This window comes from Neolamprologus brichardi, chromosome 6 (assembly GCF_056152115.1).
Source record: "Neolamprologus brichardi isolate AB-2024 chromosome 6, ASM5615211v1, whole genome shotgun sequence".
Classification (NCBI taxonomy): Eukaryota; Metazoa; Chordata; class Actinopteri; order Cichliformes; family Cichlidae; genus Neolamprologus; species Neolamprologus brichardi.
The window spans coordinates 6,364,142-6,387,887 of NC_142109.1; the positions used below are offsets into that span (position 1 = coordinate 6,364,142).

General features: G+C 40.8%; 2 protein-coding genes across 2 annotated transcripts; both read left to right on the forward strand.

Annotated features, from left to right (window-relative positions):
• Positions 1 to 335: 335 nt before the first annotated feature.
• LOC102779789 (3-mercaptopyruvate sulfurtransferase-like) lies at positions 336 to 5,050 on the forward strand. Its single transcript, XM_087841551.1, has 2 exons — positions 336 to 1,326; positions 4,182 to 5,050. Exons 1-2 carry the CDS (start codon positions 747 to 749, stop codon positions 4,478 to 4,480), a joined length of 879 nt encoding a protein of 292 aa, XP_087697677.1. The 5' UTR covers positions 336 to 746; the 3' UTR covers positions 4,481 to 5,050.
• A 202-nt stretch (positions 5,051 to 5,252) lies between these two features.
• On the forward strand, positions 5,253 to 22,984 carry LOC148102449 (interleukin-2 receptor subunit beta-like). Its single transcript, XM_087841553.1, has 10 exons — positions 5,253 to 5,595; positions 17,064 to 17,369; positions 17,473 to 17,584; positions 17,702 to 17,792; positions 18,456 to 18,543; positions 18,663 to 18,796; positions 18,959 to 19,163; positions 20,467 to 20,551; positions 20,680 to 20,758; positions 21,490 to 22,984. The coding sequence occupies exons 2-10, from the start codon at positions 17,279 to 17,281 to the stop codon at positions 22,468 to 22,470; spliced, it is 1,866 nt and encodes a 621-aa protein (XP_087697679.1). The 5' UTR covers positions 5,253 to 5,595; positions 17,064 to 17,278; the 3' UTR covers positions 22,471 to 22,984.
• Positions 22,985 to 23,746: the final 762 nt, after the last annotated feature.

Consider the following 23,746-nt stretch of genomic DNA (forward strand, 5'->3'; position numbering starts at 1 on the left):
GAATTAGCCAATGAGGCGTCCAAGTTTACTGGCCTGTTAATAACAGTCGGTTGTGCAAATATGATAAATGGCCTGTATTTGTATAGCGCTTTACTTAGTCCCTAAGGACCCCAAAGCACTTTACACTACATTCAGTCATCCACACATTCACACACTGGTGATGGTAAGGTACATTGTAGCCACAGCCACCCTGAGACGCACTGACAGAGGCGAGGCTGCGGTCACTGGCGCCACCAGGCCCCCTGACCAGTAGGCAGCGGGTGACGTGTCTTGCCCAAGGACACAACGACCTAGACTGTCGCAGCCGGGGCTCGAACCGGCAACCTTCTGATTACAAGACGAACTGGCAACTTTCAAATCAAATATGCTGTCGTCACCTCCACAATGCTACAATATTTGATCGTGTTCAAATATGGAACAAGTGACTCCAATCCTCTGTTATTTTCACTTCACACGGAGATAGGTTAATAGATGGAGTTGGAAAAAATGTGCATGTCTCGCTGCAGGCTTATGAATGAGTGTCGGTTCAGACTTTGTCTAAAATGTAGGCTAATGCCATTTTTACTGTGTCCCCCTTTCACTTTTATCAGTGTCAGGTGAGCCGAGGGGCGTTACGGTTTGGCATGCGCTCTCTCGCCACCATTAGTACCTTTGCTCACTCGACCGCTCCTGACTTTTGGCTCGGTTTTGTTAAATACAGTGAAACTTAGGCAAACTTTGTAGCCTGTCTGCATCTCCAGTTCACCATGGCTCTCCAAGCCACCGCTCTGGTCACCTCTAAATGGCTGGCTCAGGCTGTAAAGGTCCAGGGGAAAATGCGGGTCTTGGACACTTCGTGGTATTTGCCCAAACTGCGGAGAAACGCAAAGACCGAGTTCAAGAAGAAGCATGTGCCGGGAGCAGCTTTCTTTGACATTGACCAGTGCTGCGATAAAACCTCTCCTCTGGACCATATGTTGCCGTCAGAGGACTATTTTGCGGAATACGTCGGGAAATTGGGAATAGAAAAGGACACGCACGTCGTGGTCTACGATGGCAGCGAGTTCGGGGCGTTCTCGACGCCCCGCGTGTGGTGGATGTTCCGAGTGTTCGGGCACAGTGCGGTCTCTATGCTCAATGGGGGGCTCAGGAACTGGGAGCTGGAGGGTCGACCTGTGAGTGACCGGTACGTCAGACCCACAGCGACCGAGTTCAAAGCCTCTCTGAACCGCTCGTGGATAAAAACCTATGAGGATATCCTGGATAACCTGGAGACTAAAAAGTTCCAGGTGGTGGATGCCAGGCCCACAGGCAGGTTCAAAGGGCTGGACCCAGAACCCAGAGACAGTGAGTAGTCTGCATTAGAGCCTTTATGTCCTGTATGCCCCACTCAGGCTTTTGAAGAGATCCATTCTTCTCAGAACTTCATTACATTTTCAGATTACTGACACCCTTATTTCAAATAGCATCCTCAGACTACAGGCACACTGACACGAGGGGGCGTGTACTGTATCTTTATTCTTATTGCCTCTTGATGACAAATGCGTTGATTATGATTAAGATAACTTAACAACTCAGCTATTGTTGGGACACACTTGTGCCAGGATTTCCGGTCTGACTCGTGTCCGTGTGTAACTGAAATACTTCTAAAGAACCCAACGTTACACTCTTTTCCCTTGGAAAAGATGGTGACATGCGTTTTTTAATGGAATTTTTATCTTGGTCGAAGTGATGACTGAGTGACTCACAGTAACGTCCCACAGTAGCTTTTATTGCGTACATTGCTGATCATCACTTTTTCCATTAAAGGATTTATAGACAACATTGATGATCTTATCGTGCCTGTTTTTAAAATAAACAGAATGATTGAACCAATCAACTTGTTTAAGAGTGTTTAAGAATGACCGATCAAAAACTGGTTCGAGGATTGCAGCTGGAGGCGGGTATGAATTACCAATTTGAAATTCTCCAAATGTCTTCCTGTTGTCTGTGCAGATTTGTTTTTCTGGCAGTTGTACACTGCAAAAGAAAGACTTCAAACTCATGGCAGTGGAGGTGGATAGACACACAAACGTGTCACAATAAGTTATTATTGTTATTAGGGGAGTGTATCATGGCTCATGATATTTTATGTTATTGACCCCTGACACTCTTCTCTTTATTGATGGGATAATTAATGAACAAACATGGACAATAATTACTATCTTATAAAACACAATTACAGTTTGACTCTGACAGTGACGTCAGGGTGACACGGGTATGCAATTGGGGGGGGGGGGGAAGAGATAATGGTTTGCTAGTTCCTTGTACATAGTGTTTTATGGAGTTTGCTCTGTGCAAACCCAGCAGGCTGGGCTTGGATGACTGAACAACACAAACATGAAAAGAGGTCAGGCAGACAGGCCGTACTTAGATAGCCCACATTTTAGCTATAGCCAATGAACCATACACACACACACACACACACACACACTGCTGTACCACAGTAGCAGACAAAGTGAATGGTTAAACATTGAGATGCAGCAATAGTCCAACCTTTGATCTGCTGATGTTTTTAAAGACTGTACTCAGTGACTGGACAAAACAGTGATAAGGTACAGATGTCTTATATACTTCCCACAGTACACACACTGTTAGAGGGTAAAACTTTGATGTGCTGTTACAGGGCTCCTCTGCAGGCAGAACACTTCTGAAAGCAGTTTGAGCAGTGACCTTTCTGACTGCTCTCTTAAAAAAAAGAACTTCCCTTTTCATTGCATGTGTAAATCCAGCCTGGATTTAATTTGGGGGGAACAAATAAAACTTTCATATGCTAAATCTGCTCTTCTGATTGACTCTCTTGGGAGTATACGCATCAGTTTTTGTAATGTCTGTTTTCATATCAAACATCGATACAAACACACATATTTGTCTGTGGTAGTAAAAACGTAGCAAATGCGGGTTTCACTTTCTTTTCCTCGATTCCGAGTTTTGCTTTTGAAACACTGAACCAATTTCCCACTATAACTGATATAGTCAAGACTAAAATGCCGCCTGTCCCAGTGTGGTTGTGGTTTATTAACACCTGGCTATTTTTTTTAAACATTTAAAATGTGATCTGAAGAAAACCCTTTCTGGGGTTTCGTCCACATGGTCCTTCTGTAGCCAAAAGGTCACAGGGTTGAGTCATCAATGATCACATTATGTTCCTTTTTTTTTATCTCATATTTAAGACTGTCATCTTCAGTCATGGACTTTAACAGTCCTCTGTCTCATGCTTCTCTACTGATTTATTCAGAGTCGAGTGCAGCTGAGCTGGACCAATATAACTTACGCCTCTTACTCTTTCTGATGCTAGCAGAGTGGAGATGCCATAATAAGAGGCAGTCAATACAAAGGCAGATTATAATGATTTGCTAATCATGTGTACTCTATAACAAGTTATTCAGAAATGGGGATCATAAGAGTTTTACTAATGGCACTAAACATGTGTGGTAAAATTATTTGTGATGTAAAAGGTCACTCCAGGGTTAGAGACTACATCAAGGAGGGGTGTAGCTAGAAAGGTCTAAAAAGTAAAGCCAACACAGAAGTGCCTTAAACCCGGATTCTTTTTAATGGCTGGCACAACTTCAATAGTAAGCTTTTACCCAGTGATTGTGCAGTGTCATTGGTTTCACAGTTGCTTGCCACATGTGGTTTTAAAACACCACAGTCACAATGATGAAAATGCGTCACAGTGACACTTCACTTACTAGTTAATGGGTGATGTCATAGTTACTACTTGCTACTTAAAGAAATGACAAGAAAGCTTGTCTAAGAGTTTGGGCTGTGTTGAAGAATAAAGGTTGTCTAACCAAATAACGACAAACTCTGTTTTTGCCTCATATACTGTATTTCCATGTATCTTTGCATGTGTTTCAATAAATTGCTGCACATATTTTCCACATATTTAGAATAAAGAGCAGCAGCTCAAGAATTTTACTGTAGTCTACATTCAAAGTGTAGAACATAATCCAGACTGAGAAAAACAGAAGGGATCAACACAGGGTTAGCATGACTTAAAAGCCTCAGAGCCACCAAGGCTAATCAAGATCTCTAAAGGTATTTTTAATTGCATGTTTCTGTGTAACTGCCCACTTCTTAATTAATTAAGAGTACACATTTGCTATTTCAGATCATTTAATCATATTCTGAATGTATCTGCTCTTTCTGATTGACAGACACAGAGCCGGGCCACATCCCTGGCTCCATCAGCATTCCTTTCCACGCCTTCCTGTCACCTTCTGGCCACTTCCTGCCAAAGGAACAACTCCAGGCTCTGTTTGCCCGTGCTGGTGTGGATCTCGATCGCCCGCTTTGTGTCTTATGCGGCTCTGCAGTGACCGCGTGCCACGTGGCACTGGCGGCCCACGAGTGCGGGCACCCGGGGGTGTCGGTGTATGACGGTGGATGGTCGGAGTGGTACACCCGCGCCGTGCCCGAGCACGTCATATCAGATGGGAGAGGGAAACATTTGTGATAACAGGAAGGACCTGTGACCGATGGTTTTAGGCTGGATCACTTGCGCTGTTGTTGCTTTTGAAGTTTGGTCATCTGGGAATTGTGTGACTTCCTCCTGTGAAGCCACAGCCAGCAGCAGGTTAGCAAAATTTCCCAGAATGTCCAAAAAGCTCCTGTATTAATAATACACCACTGGGGATTTTTTTTAAATTGTTCATCTATTATATACTGATAGATGATTTGTGATTAAAGTCATCAATATGTGGACACTAAACTGAACTTCTTGTTGGCAGCTCATGGACTCAAAGACACCTACACTTTGTAATCTTGTCTAATCTTTGGTAAAATAAATGTTTATGTTTATCGGCGCAGTTACTGATTAAAAAAGACTGAAAATGGACAAAGAGCAGAGTCTACTTTGTTAGGCTCTTACAATAATGCAGTTTAAATGATGGACTTTTGACCTGTCGACTGATTAGAGCCTAAGAATAGTGATGTTTTTTTGTTTGTTTTTGTTTTTTTTCCCCTTCCAAAGTCAGATATCCTGAGAAGTTTGTGTCTAAAGAAAAAATAAATTAATATATCATCATGGTTGCTACTGTCTCGTGTCATGTTACACATTGCCAATTACTGTACAGCATTTTAGAAGACTGTTTTTCTGTGGTGACTTAAAATGATTTCAGTGATGCAATGTTGATGCTAAAAATATTGCTTTTAATATAACAAGTAAATCACTTTTGCCATATACAATAATCATTTCTTGAGTAAAGTTCAGCATGAACAGATATAAAATAGTCTTGCACAATTAAAAGCTAAAGGAAACAAAAAGGTGGCATCAAAACCCACGTGTGACTATCACCAAGTACTTGTGACGTACTTGGTGATAGTCACACGTATTTCATTACAGGCTTTTTTCCACTGCATAGCAAAGGGGTTGCTGTACATAAGTTAAAATGTTAAAGCTGACCTGTGAAAAGGAAGTAAGACTCAAATGTCCTCTCTTCCTCTTTCGCATTAATAAAAGCCTTTTGCTTTTTCTGAGCAGTATAGTTGTACATGTGTCACCAAGAGGACATGTTCATTATTTGTGCTGTTGCAGTGTGGGAGTAGTCACCCTGTCCTGGCTCTTAACTGGTGAGTGTGCTGCTCTGATAAATGATTTCTGTTATCTTGCTGTGAACATGAGCTCCTTTGGGAAAGTTGTTGGTGATAACTTAGAACAGCAGTGAAGTCCCAAGATAATCTCTTGGTTTGTTTCTCTATTTTCTCTTGGTTTGTTTTTTATGTCATAAATAATTGGGTTTTTTTACATTTTTATTTTATTTCAAAACACAACCTAAATTCTAGTTAGACTAAAAACAAAAATACTAATAAGAAGAAAAAGCTCGCTTGTTTTAACACTGATTATATTTTCAGGGCTTTAATGTGAAGTTATCTTTGTGAAGTTAATATTTATCCCTTTCCACTTTATAATGACCAACATTAAATGCCATTTGAGTTTGTGTTTCTAAAGCTTCCACTCGAGGGCAGCACTACACTAGAGTTTTAAACCTTGGCATTCAGCACTGTTGTATAATAAGAGCTCAGGTGAAACAGTCTGAACATTTAATCATGAGTATTTTTAATTAGTTTCTCTGAGCAGCTTTGCTGAGCACCTGCATCTACACACAGAGTTGTCTCAGGATTGTATCCACTTGAAAAATGTGTTACTTTGTATATAAAATGGCTTTAATTCTTAAATAGTTCTTGTTAAAGTGTTGCCGTAAACCTCACCCAAACAGTCGCAGCAGATGGCTGCCTCTCCCTGAATCTGGTTCTGCTGGAGGTTTCCTCCTGTTAAAAGGGAGCTTTTCCTTCTCACTGTCGACAAGTGCTTGCAATTTGGGGGTCATGTTATTGTTGGGGGTTTCGCTCTATCATTATAGTGGCCTTACATCACAATAAAAAGTGCTGTGAGGGAACTGTTATTTTGATTTGGCACTATATAAATAACATTGAACAGAATTGAAACTGACATTGTTAAAAAACTTGTGGAACAGTCAAACATTTACTCGTCAAACAGTAAATGAAGGTTTTTCTTCAAGAACACCTCCAACATTTTGACATTTATTAAGTATCTTTTGGTTATAGTTACATAATTAAATTCATATTACGATCATTTATTTGTCTATACATAACTATTAATGTACAGTTGGTGATCTTAACTTGGCTTTAATGTCCTTTATGAGTCTAATGGGCACCATAACTTGTATAAATCACGTTTTAAATAAATGTTGGAACTTGTCATTAAGACCCATCAGGAAAGTGTTTCCTCGGGTCTTTTTTCTTTAGAGTTCAAGGCTTTTTTGAAACTAGAGTCTTGAGATATTTCCATCTCTGGTTGGTCTCTTGCTGTTAGCTGTTTTCAGCATGCTACTGATGCTTAGAGAGATCTAATGTTCTGTTCGCAGCAGTGCAAAGGCAGACATCACAGACAGAAAAATAATATAAAAGATAAAGTTGTAAAAACACTTTATAAACTGTTCCTTTTTTCATCCGTCTCAGGAATGCATGATTTAGAAAGTAAAAAGATGACATAATCAAATTTTTTTTTCTTAAAATGTCAAGCATCATGGACAAATGACATTACATAGCAGTCGGTAGTAACGGTAGTTACAAAAGGTGCAATGAGCAATCAGCTAATACCCGCCACAAGATGTCACAACAGTACAAAATATTAGTATAATATTATACTACTATAATATTAGTTATAATATAGGCAATGTGCTAAGAAGTGAAGAGTGTGCTGAGAAGATTAAAGGAATACTTTAAGAAGCTAATGAATGTAAAAAATGAGAGCCAGAGGGGGACGGAAAGTGGATAGTTAGCCAATAAGGAAGTGCAGAGGATTAGTAGCAAGGAAGTGAGGCAGCTATAGAAGAGTGGAAAGGCAGTTGATCCAGATGACATACAGTGGAGGTATAGATGTGTCTAGGAGAGAGGGCAGTGGACTTTTTAACTAGATTGTTTAACACAATCCTGGAGATTGAGAGGACCCATGAGTAATGAAGAAGAAGTACACATCTTCTTCATTCCTTTCCAAGAACAAAGATGATGTGAAAAGCTGTAGCGGTATGGCTTCATGCTGTGAAAGAGCACTTCAGGTGTAATGTTTGCTTTAAGAGTGTTGCTGGGTGGGCACTGGTTTAGCATAGTTGGATGAGCAGGCGACCATGTGCTCTCTGTGCTCTCCCTCTGTCTCTTTTTGCATTCCTGTCAGTCTTCACTGTCTCCATCTAATAAAGCCAGAAAAAGGCCAAAAAATATATTTTTTAAAAAGTGTTGCTGGAACGTCAAAAGGGGTTGCAGTGTCTTCATGGATCCAGAGAAAACATATGATAGGGCGCCTGAGGTAGCGTGTTAGGAAATCAGAAGTGTATGTGAGTGTGGCGCAAGACATGCAGGACGCCAGCGAGACAGTGGGTTAAATGTGTGGTAGAAGTGCCAGATGAGTTCAAGGTGGGGATGGGATTACATCAGGGTCTGACTTTGAGTCCTTTCCTGTTTTTGATGGTGATGGACAGCCTGACAGGTGAAGTCAGGCAAGGGTCTACGTGGACTAACGATGCTTACAGATGCTATTTTGCAGTGGCGAGAAGGTAGCAGAGAGCCTGGACATGTGGAGGTTTGCACCGGAGAATAGAGGAATGAAAGTCAGTAGAAGATAGAATACATGAGTGAGAATGAGAGGGATACAGGTGGAACGGTAAACAGAGGTGGTGAAGGTGGAGTCAACCATCCAAAGCCTCATATAGTAGACAACAGAGGTGAAGAAGAGAGTGCAGCGGGTGGAGATGAGGGTCAAGGTTGATGTGTGACAAGAGTGAATGCAAAGATTTCCAGTGTGGTGGTGAAACCTGCTATGATGTATGGTTTGGAGACGGTGGCACTGACAAAAAGGCAGGAGGCTGACGTGGAGGTGGAAGATGTTTTACTAAGAGTGACCAGGATGGACAGAATTGAAAATGAGTACATGAGAGGTATAGCTCATGTTGAAAATCATTTTTGGAGGGGTTAAGGGTTTCAGGATATTCAACCCCTCATGAACAAAATGTATTGCCTAAACGTCTTATACGTGTCTGGCCAGGTTCTAGTAAGTTATGCACAAGTTGGCTTCTTGTATATCCTGTGTGCTGTGGCTTAAAAGCCCCCCTAATCGTGAGACTGGCCTACTTTTTGGTTATCTGCTTGTATGTGCCTGACGTGTCACAGCACATGATTAATATTTGTTTTGGTGTCTGTGTTAAAATATTGTCTTTAACGCTTTCTCACCTGTGAGGCCCAGTTCAGTCAGATGTAGGCTGTCTATTTCTATCTGCTGTGTGCAGCTGGATGTGGTACTTGCAACGGTGGCATATTAAAAAAAAAATACGACACACTAGCACACGTGCACACTTCAGCACCTCTAATTTCAAGTCCTTTCCCAAACTGATAGCATTTCACCAGCAGTGGATAGTTGTTTATTAACTGGGCACAGTCACTTTTTTGTAGTATAGACTGTTCTGCCACTTATATCGTGCCTCCAGGAAACTGCAGTGGGATGATTGCCGTGTGAGTGCATGCACACGAGAACAAAACTACATTTAGGACAGTGATGTGTTGTATTACTCAGTAACAAGTAAATGCATTGTGATTACAGTAACACCAACACTGCTTTTTACCCACAGAAAAACCAGGTGGGATGACAAATAGAGGTTTTTGCACTTTAATTAAATTAACCAATAAGCTTATTTAGTAAGCCAGCTGTTTCTCCCATTCTCAGCCTTTCTCACTTGCTAAGCTAACCTTCATATTTCTTATGTAAACATATGAGATATCAAACTTTCCATCAAACTCTCAGTAAGAAAGCACATTTCCCAACTAATCATTTAACCTGGCCCTAAAAAGAGTTGACTCTGAATTTCAGTTAGCAAAGCAAACAAAACAGAGGCATGAAATTATAGTTTCTGCACTAGCATACTACTTTTACTTCTTACCAAGTCATAGTAACATGCCTTTTTTTTTTTTTTTTTTTACAAATAATAGAAACTCAGTGCAAAGGGAACAGAAAGTGTTTATGCGAACATCGAAAAAGGGGTTTTCACCATGTTTCACATTTCTTGACACGCTGATTGAATGTCACCGAGTTACAACCCCAAGGGAAACCACAGCACCGCAGCCTCTTCTTTTCTCAGAAAATTTTCCAATACGTCACTAGACGCAAGACGGCAAAACTTTAGTCAAAGAAATGTTTAGAGTACACGGCCTGAATAACCCTACAGACATGGAAATGACAGCACGCTGAACAACTCTGGAACGGTAAGGTCAATTTTTACTTGGTTTATCAGCTCTTTTCTAAGAGACATCAAACACAATTTTTAGTTGCTATGAATGAATGAACCTGCGGTGAGGAAAGACGGTGTTGCAGTAGTTACAGTCGTGATGGAGAAAGTGATAAAGTCTACTCTGAAGCGAGATTAGAAGTGGCTGGTTACGTGCATGTGATGAATGGAAAAGGCTTTCTTTTTTTCTGTATTTAACTCATAAAATCATAACAAGTTAAAGCTCACCTATTGTGTTTATCCAAGAGTTCTCACTGTATTTTCCACAATATAATTGTGAACAAGACTTTTCACAGTTATATTGTAATTGTAATATATTCTGCACTAAAGATAACCTTAAAGGTCCAAGTAGACAGAAATATATTTAGATATAAAAACTAGTCCCAGTAAGATACCTAATGCTGTCTTTTTAATAAAAATGCTAACTCGGAAAGGTGCACTTTAAAACAGGAAAACAGGTGTGGGGGTGAGGCAGGGGGAGGTGGCAGAATAGCAAAGACACAAAATAGTGTGGAGGAGCGAGAGAAGGAAAGGACGCCAGAGCTAAAGGGTTTCTAAAAGGACATGTGGATAGTTTTGTCAAATAAACAAAAGTCGTCCATGCACACAGAAGCTTTTTTGGGGGTTGCAGTTTGAAATGTGTCAGCACGCTAACAAGCAAGTTTATCATGTTGATTTTACACATAAACAGTATTAAACAAATTGAAATTCAGACATGTCACAAAGCTCGTGGTAAGCTGTAAACACCCAAATGTCTGCCTGCCAGCAGCATTAGAGGAAACAGCTCAGGGGATTTATTGTATGTCTGTACAAAATTATGTGTCCCTGCATGCTCAACAGTCATACTGCTGCCGCCGCTGTTGTTTCAGGATACGCCTACTCCTAGACTGCGGCTATGATATGCTAATTTCTCCCACCTTCAACCCTTTCAGTTAAGAATTCAAGCCATAGCGGCATAATCAATCCAACCATCTCATTTCCAAGTATCTGATCGCATAAAAACTACTCTGCAGATTCTGCTCTTGTCTATGACATCATAATAATAATAACGATGCTTCCATTAATCGCTTACAGTAAACAAGACAAGGTTCCACCAACTGACAACCCGGCTCATTTTAGCTACTTATAGTCAGAGAGCAACAAACATCTTTACTGCCTCTTTTTGGTTGAACATCAGCCAAAAAACAAAAGAAGGAAAGAAAAAATACCCAGACAGGTCAGCAACTTTCTGGTAACCACCAGTTGCTTAGGGAAAATCTGCATTTCCTGACACTGACCATCTAATGAGTGACATTTTTGTCAGTCATGTAGGTTGACAGGGTGGACCGGACTTTAAGCTTAACATGATGACTATTATGAAGCAGTTCTGATCTGTATGCCCACAGAAATGAGTAAAACATGTTACTCCAGCTCACCACTAGTTGTGGTTTCAGAAACCGCTGCACCAGTAATGTCAAGAAAAAAGTAGTTCAAGAAATGAAGAGCAGACTTTCTGGATTGTGAATGAGGTTTTTTTTGTGTGCTTTTTTTGTTATTGGAAACAAACATACCTTTCTGGGAAAACAAAGGGGTTAGGATGTGGTTTAAGTTTTTAGTGTGTATTTGCATTCAGTTTGTGGTTGTTTTTCTCGTGTGTCAGTGAAGTGAGTAAGGAAAGAGAGAAAGAGACGAAAGAGAAAAAAAAGAGATCAAAGAGTGTCAACTTTTTCACTTTCCTGTAGGACCAGTGTAGGGGAAGTCCAAAAGTCAGTACACAAATGATATAAAGAGAACTAGTGCTTAACACGTGAAAAATGGTTCTTAGAAGGTAAAGTATTAAGATAGTGTCTGATAAGAAGAGGCAAGAAAAGGAATCTTGATTTTTTGAAGTTATTAACAAAGCGGGTTTTCCACGATTGGATAAGTGGTGAACTGACGCAAATCATTCAAATCTCCTGTTAGTTGGGGAAGTCTGTGGATTGTCCAGTATGACTTTGATCAGTGTCATTAATCACATGACTTCAGGTTTGATTAAAAACAGACTTGTGATTTCAGTCTTATGAACTTTAAAAAAAAAAATCCACCAGAACAGAAAAAGTCTTGTTGAAGTCTAACCAAAAACAAACAATCCATCTATCCATCTTCTTCCGCTGCGGGGGCAGCAACCTAAGCAGAGAAGCCCAGACCTCCCTCTCCCCAGCCACCTCCTCCAGCTTATCCGGGGAACACCAAGGCGTTCCCAGGCCAGCCGAGAGATATAATCTCTCCAGCGTGTCCTGGGTCTGCCCCAGGGCCTCCTCCTGGTGGGACATGCCTGGAACACCTCACCCAGGAGGCGCCCAGGGGGCATCCTTGTCAGATGCCCGAACCACCTCAGCTGGCTCCTTTCGATGTGGAGCATCAGCGGCTCTACTCTGAGCCCCTCCCGGATGGCCGAACTTCTCACCCAATCTCTAAGGGAGAGGCCAGCCGCCCTTCGGAGGAAGCTCATTTCCGCCTCTTGTATCCGCGATCTCGTTCTTTCGATCACTACCCACAGCTCGTGGCCATAGGTGAGGGTAGGGACGTAGATCGACCGGTAAATTGAGAGCTTCGCTTTTACACTCAGCTCTCTCTTCACCACGATGGACCGGTGCAGCGTCTGCATTACTGCAGTCGCAGCACCAATCCGTCTGTCGATCTCCGGCTCCCTTCTCCCATCACTCGTGAACAAGACCCCGAGGTACTTGAACTCAGAAACATTGGACATAATTGGACAATAGTACTCAGCTGAAACAAGGCTGTCCATAAGACTTGGCTTTGATGACACTGTAAGGGTAAAAAAGATGGTTTGTCAGAGTGGGAATAATTGAGGCTGAGGCATTCCTATCCAAAGTAATTACAGTGAATCATTTCATGCTCTGTATTCCATACACAACACCAGAGGTTACAAGTAGACAATTTTACATAATCCAGACCTTTATGTCTTTAAGAAATGCTTAAATGTGACTAAATGGACAGTTTCACCTGGCTTCAAAGATAAATATAGCTTGGCTCTGTCATCATAGCTATGAAAATGTGTGCAGTGTTTACTAGTGATATTGTTGAAGTTGAATAAAGGTAAGTGTTGGCACAGAAGCTCATGGAACTTCATGATTAATCTTTTGCATTTAAAAGAATCACCGTTCTTTGAAAGTCTGTCTGAAAGCTTTAACTGCAGAGGACTTCTACCCAGGCAAGAAGAAAGAGTTAGCTGTGATTAAACCAAAACACCCACATCAAACATGCGCCTTATTTGTGCCGTCTGCTACAGATTGATGTGACTGCAGTGCGACGTTTATAGATCTGGTAGAGTGAAAGGTCAGTTTCTACAGATTCCTCACACTGAGGAGCAGCAGTGCATTAGAGGTGTCGGGTAGGTGTATGTTGACAGACCATTTGCATGCAGAAGATCAGATAACGAATAAAATACAGCGGGGAAAATAAGTATTTGACACATCAGCATTTCCAGCAGTAAGGGGATTTCCAAGTGGACTATTGACACAACATTCCCACCAGATGTTGCCATCAAGCCAAACATTGAAGTCATACACACAAATCAGAACATTTAAGTATACAAGTTAAACCATAATAAATAAAGTGAAATGACACAGGGAATAAGTATTGAATACATGAAGATAACAAGGGGCAAAATGACATAGAAAGCCAGGAGATCACCTGAAATCTGTCAGTATTGATGGAGAAACCCAGTCCCCTATCAGTACTAACTGGAATCAGCTGCTGTAGTCCTAATTGATGGCCCATAAAGGCCCCTCATTACCCAGAAGGCACACAGGAAAGACTTCATGATGGGTAAAGGCAAAGAACTCTCACAAGATCTGCGTAATCTCATCGTTGAAAAGCATTGTGATGGGAATGGTTATAGGCGCATTTCCAGAATGCTGAATGTTCCTGTGAGCACTGTGGGGGCCATTATCCGGAAATGGAAAGAGCATCAGTTCACCATAAACCAGCCACGATCAGGTGCTCCACGCAAGATCCCTGTCCGAGGAGTCCACAGAATAATCAGGAGAGTACTCCAAGAGCCAAGAACCACTCGGACAGAACTTCAGGAAGACCTTGCATCAGCAGGTACTGTTGTGTCAAAGAAAACTATAAGCAATGCACTGACCCGCCATGGCATCCATGCACGCTCACCACGCAAGACTCCATTGCTGAACAAAAAGCATGTCAAGGCTCGGTTAAAATTTGCGCAACAGCATTTGGAGAAGCCTGTGGATTATTGGGAGACTATAGTATGGTCAGATGAAAGCAAAATAGAACTTTTTGGCAGTCATTCTACACACCATGTTTGGAGGAGAAATGGCACTGCTCACCACCCCAAGAACACCATACCAACAGTTAAGTTTGGGGGTGGAAGCATCATGGTTTGGGGCTGCTTTTCAGCAAGGGGTACTGGCAGACTTCATATCATTGAAGGCAGGATGAATGGAGCGATGTACCGGGACATTCTGGATAAGAATCTGCTGCCATCTACCAGGAAGCTAAAAATGAAAAGAGGGTGGACATTCCAGCAAGACAATGATCCCAAACACAAGGCCAAGGAAACAATGAAGTGGTTCCAAAGAAAGAAAATCAAGTTGCTTGAATGGCCCAGTCAATCACCTGACCTAAATCCCATAGAGAATCTATGGAGAGAACTGAAGATTAAGGTTCATAGAAGAGGCCCAAGGAACCTCCACGATTTAAAGACCGTTTGTGTGGAGGAATGGGCCAGAATCACTCCTGAGCAATGCAGACGACTGGTCTCTCCATACAAGAGGCGTCTAGAAGCTGTAATCACCAACAAAGGCTTTTCTACAAAGTATTAAATAAAGTGTGTTCAATACTTATTCCCTGTGTCATTTCACTTTATTTATTATGGTTTAACTTGTATACTTAAATGTTCTGATTTGTGTGTATGACTTCAATGTTTGGCTTGATGGCAACATCTGGTGGGAATGTTGTGTCAATAGTCCACTTGGAAATCCCCTTACTGCTGGAAATGCTGATGTGTCAAATACTTATTTTCCCCGCTGTATAAGCAGTCTCATATCATAATCTGACACAATAAGTAATCTACTTCATTTCCTATCCCATACTGGTGTTTCTCTTTTTTATTCTGGAAGATTGCAAGGCTGTTATCTTCTTGGATTACTACATGCGACATTGTCACCCTAAAAGAGCTCTCATCAGTGAATCTCAATGTCAGGATGGAACTGATATTGCTTTATGCTGCAGCACATGACTCAATCTAATAGTACATTTTAAGAGGATGTAGTTAGTGTAACTTCCCCCCCCCCCACCTCACCTTTTGTATCAACTGACATCTTGTTAATTTTTACACAAAGTGCCTCCTGTTAAGCTTATCAACTTCCTGACTACTAAAACATTTTCTTGTAATGTGCATGACTGGAAACTGTATACTCCATTTATTGAAATCCTGAAGTCTGAGCTCATTGCATGCAATCAGATTAAGTTTTTTTAAGAAGTGCCGTTAGCAGGAAGTGAACCTGTCAGAATAATGGAACATTTGAGTTCTCAGAAAAACATTTTGACCTTTATTAAACCTTGCAAACAGGTGACCGTAGAAGCACCAACATAATGTGCTTTCCCCTGTGCACGGAAATGGAAGAAAAACAGTAGTGTGCAGCTGTTTAGGCTAAAAAAAAGGAGAACAACACTTTTTCTTTTTTTTCTTTATTTTTCAAGAAATGTTACTGGCACCACAAATATTTATCAGTAAATGATTTTTTAAATGTCCCACTGCATTTTAAACTGCAGCAACTCATGGTATACTTGCCACTAACTGCCACAAGTGTTGACGTCTGCATGACACTTGGAACGTAGTTTGTTAGACAGTTATTCTATGGATTGTGGCTGAAGATAATATTTAGGGTTTTAGCTGCAGGTTTAGGTTTTCTATCATGCTACAAAGCAGAATATATGTTATGTTATGAATGTGAATCTAAACATGTAAAGAATCTACGTCAGCGCTGTGCAGTATAAACTTAATATGTTTGCGTTAATCACAATGAAAAGAAAGGTTCGCTTGAATATCAATGTGTTCTTGCAGAGATAAAATGCTTTAAAAAAAAAAGTCTTTACAAATAATACTGCAGTAAACGCACAACGTGAAAGTTTTAGGTCAGGCTGTGGGTGTTTGTGGGTCAGCTTGCACTTGGCTGCAAAACCACAAGAACCACGAATCCACACAAACACATTTTTTTTTTCATCCTGTTTTTCACAGAGTTTAAATGTCATTGCGGTCCGCACGCAAAGGCAGCTGCAGCTAATACGTTTATAAGTATTAGCTGTAGCATGCCCTTTGTGTGCATTGCTGTGCACGGTTAAAAATCCAACAGGCTGGGGGAAATGGCAGGCTGTAGTCAACAAACTAATAAATGATGATGAAGTGTAAAACTGAAACATTAACGCAGAAGCTGCCAGTTTCTACCTGACTGCTTGTTTAAATGTGTCATCAGGTACTAAATTTAACCTTATCTGTCAGTTGAAGGAAATGACAGACATGTGTTAACGTGCTTCAGATGCTCAGAAGTGAAGAATAATTAATCAGAAGTTCACATTTTAGTCTGGAGAGCAGTGCCGATTCAAAGTAAGATCCTCTACTGTGTTAATTGTTTGAATTGCTTGAATTGAAGCAATGAATTCAACCTTTTTTCCTTTTATCTGTTTGGGTTTGTGTAGCTGACACAATTATTATTATTATTTTATTAAGAGAACTGTTTGATATTTAAACTGTATTTTATTAAATAGTTTTACTGACTTCCAATGCAGATTGAATGGAAACTGCTGATATACAGACATTTTTGCACAAATGTGCAAATACTGCTGTATATTCCAAAAAGGAAGCTGATGAAAGGTTTTGCATGCCTTGAGTGTGCGTGGCTGAGTGTAAAATGAGAATTTGCCAGAGTATTTCTTTTCATTACCTGTTTTAATGGGTGTGGTCTTTCAGAAAAAACAGCTGGTCCTGTTTCACCCTGAAAAAGGAAATATCAATGGCATTGTATTTGGTGTTGATTTTGATGCATAAGCCTGATTTACATTGGAACTTTGTTGTCTCAAATCATCATTGTTAATTTATCCTGTGTCTGCAAGAGAACAAATGTCACATTTGTACAGATGTGGAACCGCAGAGGAGTGGGGCAGGATCTGAAACACTTCTATTTCTGTTTTTCCATCGACTGCTTATGTTACAACTTATTCTCGATGTGTTTGTAGGCTGCAGTTGTGTAGAAGCAGAAAAAAAAATGTGACAAACTCCTCTGTCACATTGTTCAATCTTGTCAACCAGATGATTTGGGCAGGATGAGAAAAATTGGGAAGCGGTGAGCCAAAGTCTGGAGCGACTACAATCCTTCAAATCTTCCAGTCACTGAGCTTTGGAAACAAACCATCCCAGTGGCCTCAAAGAAAGAAAACTGAGGACTTAACAAATGGAGAGAAATAAGAAAAGCCTTTCCCTGTTTATCCTGCTGCCTGTGCTGCTGCTCTGCAGAAGTGATGAGTGTCCCAGGCTTCCAGAGAGTTAGTCTTTATTCCTCTTTATTCATGTTTAACTGATTTTAAGATCTGTTGTTTGACATATTTACTCATTCTCATTTCATCTCTCCTGTTTCAATTCTCACAGATCTCACTTGCTACACTGACTACAATAGAAACATCACATGTTTGTGGAACAGCGAATACGTGTCTGATGACACTGCATGCACCATACATGCTCAATTTAAATCTCACTACTAGTAAGGATCTCAGTCACAAAAAGAAAACCTAGATGCATAATACCTACAATACACGAGTCACAAATGTCATCAGTAACATCATCTACAGCAAAATCAAATGAATATTCTTCTTCTCAGCTCTTACAGCACTTCCTGTGACCTAAAGTCTGTTGACATGTCCAGACCAGACCTAAAGGAGTGCTCCCTCATCTTTCAAATTGAATACACTGTGAGTGTGTGAACAACTAGCATTGGTGGATACCCTGTTTATTAAAAATATGTTTAAAATCTGCACAAGAGAGAAAAAAAAGAATCATCTGCTTTTTAAGGTATAGACAGATGTGAAGAATCCTGTGATGAGCATATGGCCAGCAGGACATTTAAAGCACACTTGTTTCCATTTTATATTAGAGTATCTATGCATGAATTTCAGGAAGTATAACCCAGACAGGATCAGGCTTCTTTTTTATTTTTACTTTTCTGCACATGAAGTGAAATTAAAGCTAATTATGGCCTCTGTGCAGACACAGACTATCAGTATTCCTGACAAGAAAGTGAAAATACTAATTTCTCAAAACATAGAAGCTAAACTGAGAGAGCATTCTGGACCCCTTTTTTCTAATATGTGCGGGTATACCTGCACATATGAAATAATAATATGTCAAAAATGAAGAAGAAGCATAACTGGTCTCACCCTTGTGATCACAATCTGAATTTCACTCTGTGACACCAAGGAAAACCTCAAGCCTCAAGCATATATACATCACTTCTAGATTTACATCGAAACTATTATCTGTAGATTTTAATCAAAACATTTTAAATTTACCAATTGATTTAGATCTTCACTAGTTTTGGATCATTTTATTAAATTTTTCAAAACAATTTCTTTCAGTTTTTTTCTTTCCATGTGTTGTCCATGAATCTGAGCTGTGCTCATATGAAGCAGAGTCTAATCACTTCCTACATGCCATCCTGTCACAGTGAGTGTAACCTATAATATACTACCTCATTGTTACTTACAATATGACCTATTTACAGAGCCCATGGAACATATTTGTGTGATTCGTGTGTGTGTGTGTTCATGTGCACACTCTTACAGTAAAGGTGAATCCTCCTTCGAAGCCAGAAGTCAACGCCACCTCTGTTTCCTGGTTGTCCCAAGACCCCAAACATGAAATGATCAGTTCATACGAAAGTGAAGTGCAGTGGAAGCAGCAGAATCAGTCATGGAGTGTAAGTTTAGATTTTGTATCACAATGTGAATGAGTTTGGGTATGAAGTCGAGATCCTGAAAGTGCACGTTTAAATAGTGTGTACACATGATCCCTGCCCTGTGTTTGTGTGAATTCATAGCAAGAGTAAATAAAGTGATATAAAAATCTTTCTGTCTGTCAGGATACCACCGTGCAGGAAAAAAAAATTCAGTGCGAGTATGAGTGCAGGGCAGAGCTGGAGCCAGACAAACTGATACAAGGCGAGAGGTACGAGGTACGAGTTCGTGTGCGGTCTGTTGAACTTGAACTTGAACAGGGAGCCTGGAGTGACTGGAGCCCCACTGCATCATGGGAGTCACCAGTAGGAAAAAGAAAACCACCATCAGGTACTTTTTTTTGCCAAATGGCTCCAAAGCCAAATAGTTTAGTTTAAGAAAGAGTTCTCAGTCCTGCCTTCTCTCATTTTTCTAAGCTAACGTGATCGGCTCTGTCTTCTGTTTCAGTACAACAAGGACACACATTTTATAAGAGCAACTAAAGCCCACAGAAAATCTGTATTTGTTTTACCTGATGAAGTCATAGTCAGTACAGTCAGTACCGTTGTTATTCTCTGTTTATGTAAATGACATGCAGCTCCAAGATAGGAAAGTGAAAATGTGAAAATATGCTGATGATATGGCTATTGTTGGTCTTCTATAGCAGCGGTCCCCAACCTTTTTTGGGCCACGGACCGGTTTATGCCCGACAATATTTTCATGGACCAGCCTTTAAGGTGTCGCAGATAAATACAACAAAATAAAACTAGTACCAGTACCGAAAAAAAAGAAGTTTATTCATAACACACGTGAAAAGACCAAGGAAAACTGAGTAAACGATAAAAACGATAAAATAACGCTGAAAACCAATAAAAACCCTGAAAACTATACATTTCACACCTGAGCCTCAACTCTCGCGGCCCGGTACCGGTCCGAGGCCCGGGGGTTGGGGACCGCTGTTCTATAGGAACTTGAGCCCTAATGATTTTGCTCAGGGATGCAGGTTGAAAGAAGGGTGTAAATTTCATTATTTCCTCGTTAAAAATGAAAAAGCTTGTCTTGAATTACCCAGTCCCCATGACCGGCTTCACTTTCTAGTCAGTCTGTGAAAGTCATTAATATCTTTAAGTATCTGGAAACACATTTTAAGGACAAGATTTATTTTTTTATGCTCATTCCATTTACAGGGAAGCTAATTGGAGAATATTTTGTTATTTTGTAACATGATTGTTAGAACTACCAGAACAATTACTGGTCGATAACAACCTTGATTGGAATCTAGTATCTTCAAGCTGTCTTAAGGAAAGCCTGGTCTATTGTTACTGACCCCAAACACCCTCTTCACTCTGATTTTGAATTAATGCTGTCAGGATGATGTTACAAGATGCCTCTAGCTAGCAAAAAAGTCTATAAGAGATCCTTCGTGTCAAAAGCATTTAATATTTTTAAAAAACCATCATATACTGTGAAGTATTTCTATAGGTATATTGGAGTTTTATTTATGCTTAGGTTTGAATGTGGTCTGATTCCTACCAATATTGTTATTATGATTTTATTGCCTGCTTGATTTTTGACTTGGTGAACCAAAGATAATTTTCCATTAGTGTGGACGATAAAGTTATTCTATTCTGTTTTCTTTTTTTGTATTTTTCAGATGTTCCTAGCCTTGTTGTGTGCATAATTACAGCAGGTGTTGTCGTGTTAATGGCAGTCATTCTCTGCACAACTAAAAAACACTGGTAAGCAAACTTTTCCAAAAATATCTCAATGTGCAGTATATTATGATTAGTTATTCTGGTATGATGTATTAAAAACAAAAAGATTCTTTTTGACGGCTTTGGTTTTGATTGTAATTTTGTTGCCTCAGGGTTTATGTAGTAAAGACAATGAAAGGTCAGCCCGTACCAGACCCAGGAAAATCCTCCCTGCAGAATGTACATTTTAAGGTAAGCATACAGGCTCTAGATGCGTCGTCTTTACTGTCTACTGTTAAATCATGTAATCAGGTTACAGTTTACAGTTTAAAATGAAAAACAATTGAAACTGCCATTTCAGGGCAGTAAAAAATAACATTTGTGTACTATCATGGTGAACATGTTTGCAGTAAATGTACATGAGTAGCAGCTATCGTTAGCATCTATTTTGAGCTGTGTGTCAGCCACATATGACTGTAAGTCGATGTGGCAGGGCGTGGCTTGCTGTGCCGTGCAGGGAGGGCAGACGCACCTGCATGGCATCCGCAATCATGCCCCGCCTACTTAAATACTGTAGTGGGTCCTGCGTGTGGTTGGTACGTTGAGCTGGCAGTGGCAGAGCTGCAGCTCTGTGTGTATTGTGGACAGCAACCATCAAGTATTAATAAAGAATGATTAAAATGTCACTGGGTCTGCCGTGGTCGTTTACAGTCGAATACTGAATCTTCTTTAGTTTTGAGTTCAAATAGTTTGTCATAACCATCTACAAATAAAAATGAGATAACTGCAGCTCATAAACAGACACAGCATGCAACATAAAAAGAGAATTACTGAAAGTTGTGCTGCAGACAGTCTAACCAGACAAACAAAATTGATCACCGATCCATTCGTCTTTTTAATCCTTTTCTTGAAGTGCAGATTGAATATCTTGTATATTTCAAATCTTTCTAATCTCTTCTGTTCTGTGACTTTCTCTCCTCCAGAGTGGGTTCCCCAGTGAATACTTTCACTCCTTCTTGAAACCAGTGGAAATGATCACTGTAGAATTAATCTCGCCTGTTGATGCTGCTGTGGCCTACAAGCCAGATGAGAAGATGGTGTTGAACAAAGGCAGCTATGACTCCACCAGCTCCACCTTCACTAACCCAAGTTACTCTGAGCTTTGTAGCCCTCCTCCTATTTCCTCACTCACTGCTGGGAATCTGAAGCCCTGTGCGGCTGACACGCCTTATGGTCCTGTTGGTGCTCAGGGCGAAGGGAAAAGCGCAGAACAGGAAAGCGATGAAGCGAGAGAGAAAGAACATGAGAAGTTAATGTTGCTGCTCAAAGGCAGCAGTAACAGTGAGCCAGTGCAGGTGATTTCAGACTATGAGAAAACTGAGAGGCTCGACAATGATCGATTTAGGCTCCAGAGTCTAGATTCAGGCATGTGCAGTTGTGAAGAGGTCAGTGAAGAGAGCATGGAGGCAGATAGCATCAATATGACTGATAGCCATGATGAGGAACCTGAGGCTGAGGAAGAGAAGGAGGGAGGGAATAAACAAAAAGCAGATTTTCAGAGGCTGTTTGGAAGCAGCGGAGGTGTGTTTGGCAAGTCTATCCAGGTTTGTTCTGATTATGAGCGAGTGGAGAAACAGCAGGCTGACAGCCCGGAGCTTCCCAGCATGGATTCAGGTGTTAGCAGTGGGGGAGAGGAGCAGCTGAGTCAGGATGAGGGCATGGAGGATGTTGATAAGTCCACTGAATCTACACGCTTCCTGTTTCCACCTCATCCTTCCAGTGCTTTACCATGCTCCCTGCTCTCTTTTCCACAACTGCCTCTGAACTTGCCTGGGCCACGTCTGAGTCCAGCGTTGCAGCTCCAGCCAGGTCACATGACACAGGGGTTTGCTCTGATGTCAACAGGCAGATCGGTGGAGCCCTCTGGTGATGGATATATGCCAGTGAAACAGGAGGAGGGCTGAGAACAGACAGCAGGCTCAACTAGCAGGACAAAATAGCATGTAGCACATGGAGGAGTCGTCACAGTCAGTCAGTTCTCAGAAAAATGTAACATCACATAATTCTTTCTCTTCTGCTCAGTTTTCAGCAACTTTGACAGTTTCATGAATGTATTTTACTTTTGTTTTTTATATATTTATATCAATATTTATGCTGTAACGGGTGTATTAAATCTGTAAATTAAGTCTGTGTCAAATCGTAAATCTGTGTAAACTGTGGTAAACTTCCCTACATGGACTAAAGTTTTTGGCCACATACATATTGAGCTATTTAAATCCATACCATGAAGCTTCCAGTGCACATTTTTTATCCTTTTTTTTTTCTTTTGTTGTCCCGTTTGGATCTTTAGCCATCAGAATTGTTGTCTTAAGGCCAAGAAAGATGCCAAGCAGATTCATTTTACCAAGTGGATCATCATGGCCTTGCCATATTGGTCCATTTGATTGACCCTTATTTTAATTATGTATTTATTTTATTTTCGGTTGCTACAAACAGGACAGACATGACTGGGGGATAGGACAGGGAGAAAGAATGAAAGAAAGAGAGGGAGAGAAAGAAAAACAGAGGGGAGAAGAGACGGTGAGAAAGGGGGGAAGAAAGAAAGAAAAACAAACAAAACGCCTGTCATGGTCCTGGGCCATGTTGGCCCAGTATTCATAGTTTTCGTGTGTTCTTGTATTTTGTTCTTTATTTATGCCTTGGTTCCTAGGTTGTTTAGTTAAGATGTTCTGTATTCAGTAACCCCCTGTGTGCCCCTCTGTCTATCTGTGAACCCTTGTTTCCCCTCCTTGTGTTTTATTCCATGTTTTCCCCAGCCCGTTATGTCCGTGCTCTCCCCGTGCTCTCTCTCCTCCTGTCTGAACCTCTGTGTACTTCCTGTTTTACTTTGACAGTCTCTCCTAAGAATGGCTGTATCCCAATTCAGGGTCTGCAGCCTTAAAGTACACAGCCTCAACGATCCTCAAGGGCCGCGTACTCAAAGACCGCTAAGGCCGGAAGTGTGAGGCTTGTGAAATGGGACGGTCTAGCCTCCGTCGCACTGCCCAGGTTGCCTAGCAACCATGATGGCGGGAAACGTGTGGTTGACAGAAATGAAGGAGAACATGTTTTGTTCATTTGTTTCTACATGAGCTTTGTGTGATTTAATGAGTATCTGAGGCTGAGACCACAGGACTGTAAAACATGATTGTTGGGCTTCATATCTGTACTGAACAGTCATATAAGATTAGCTAGTAAATA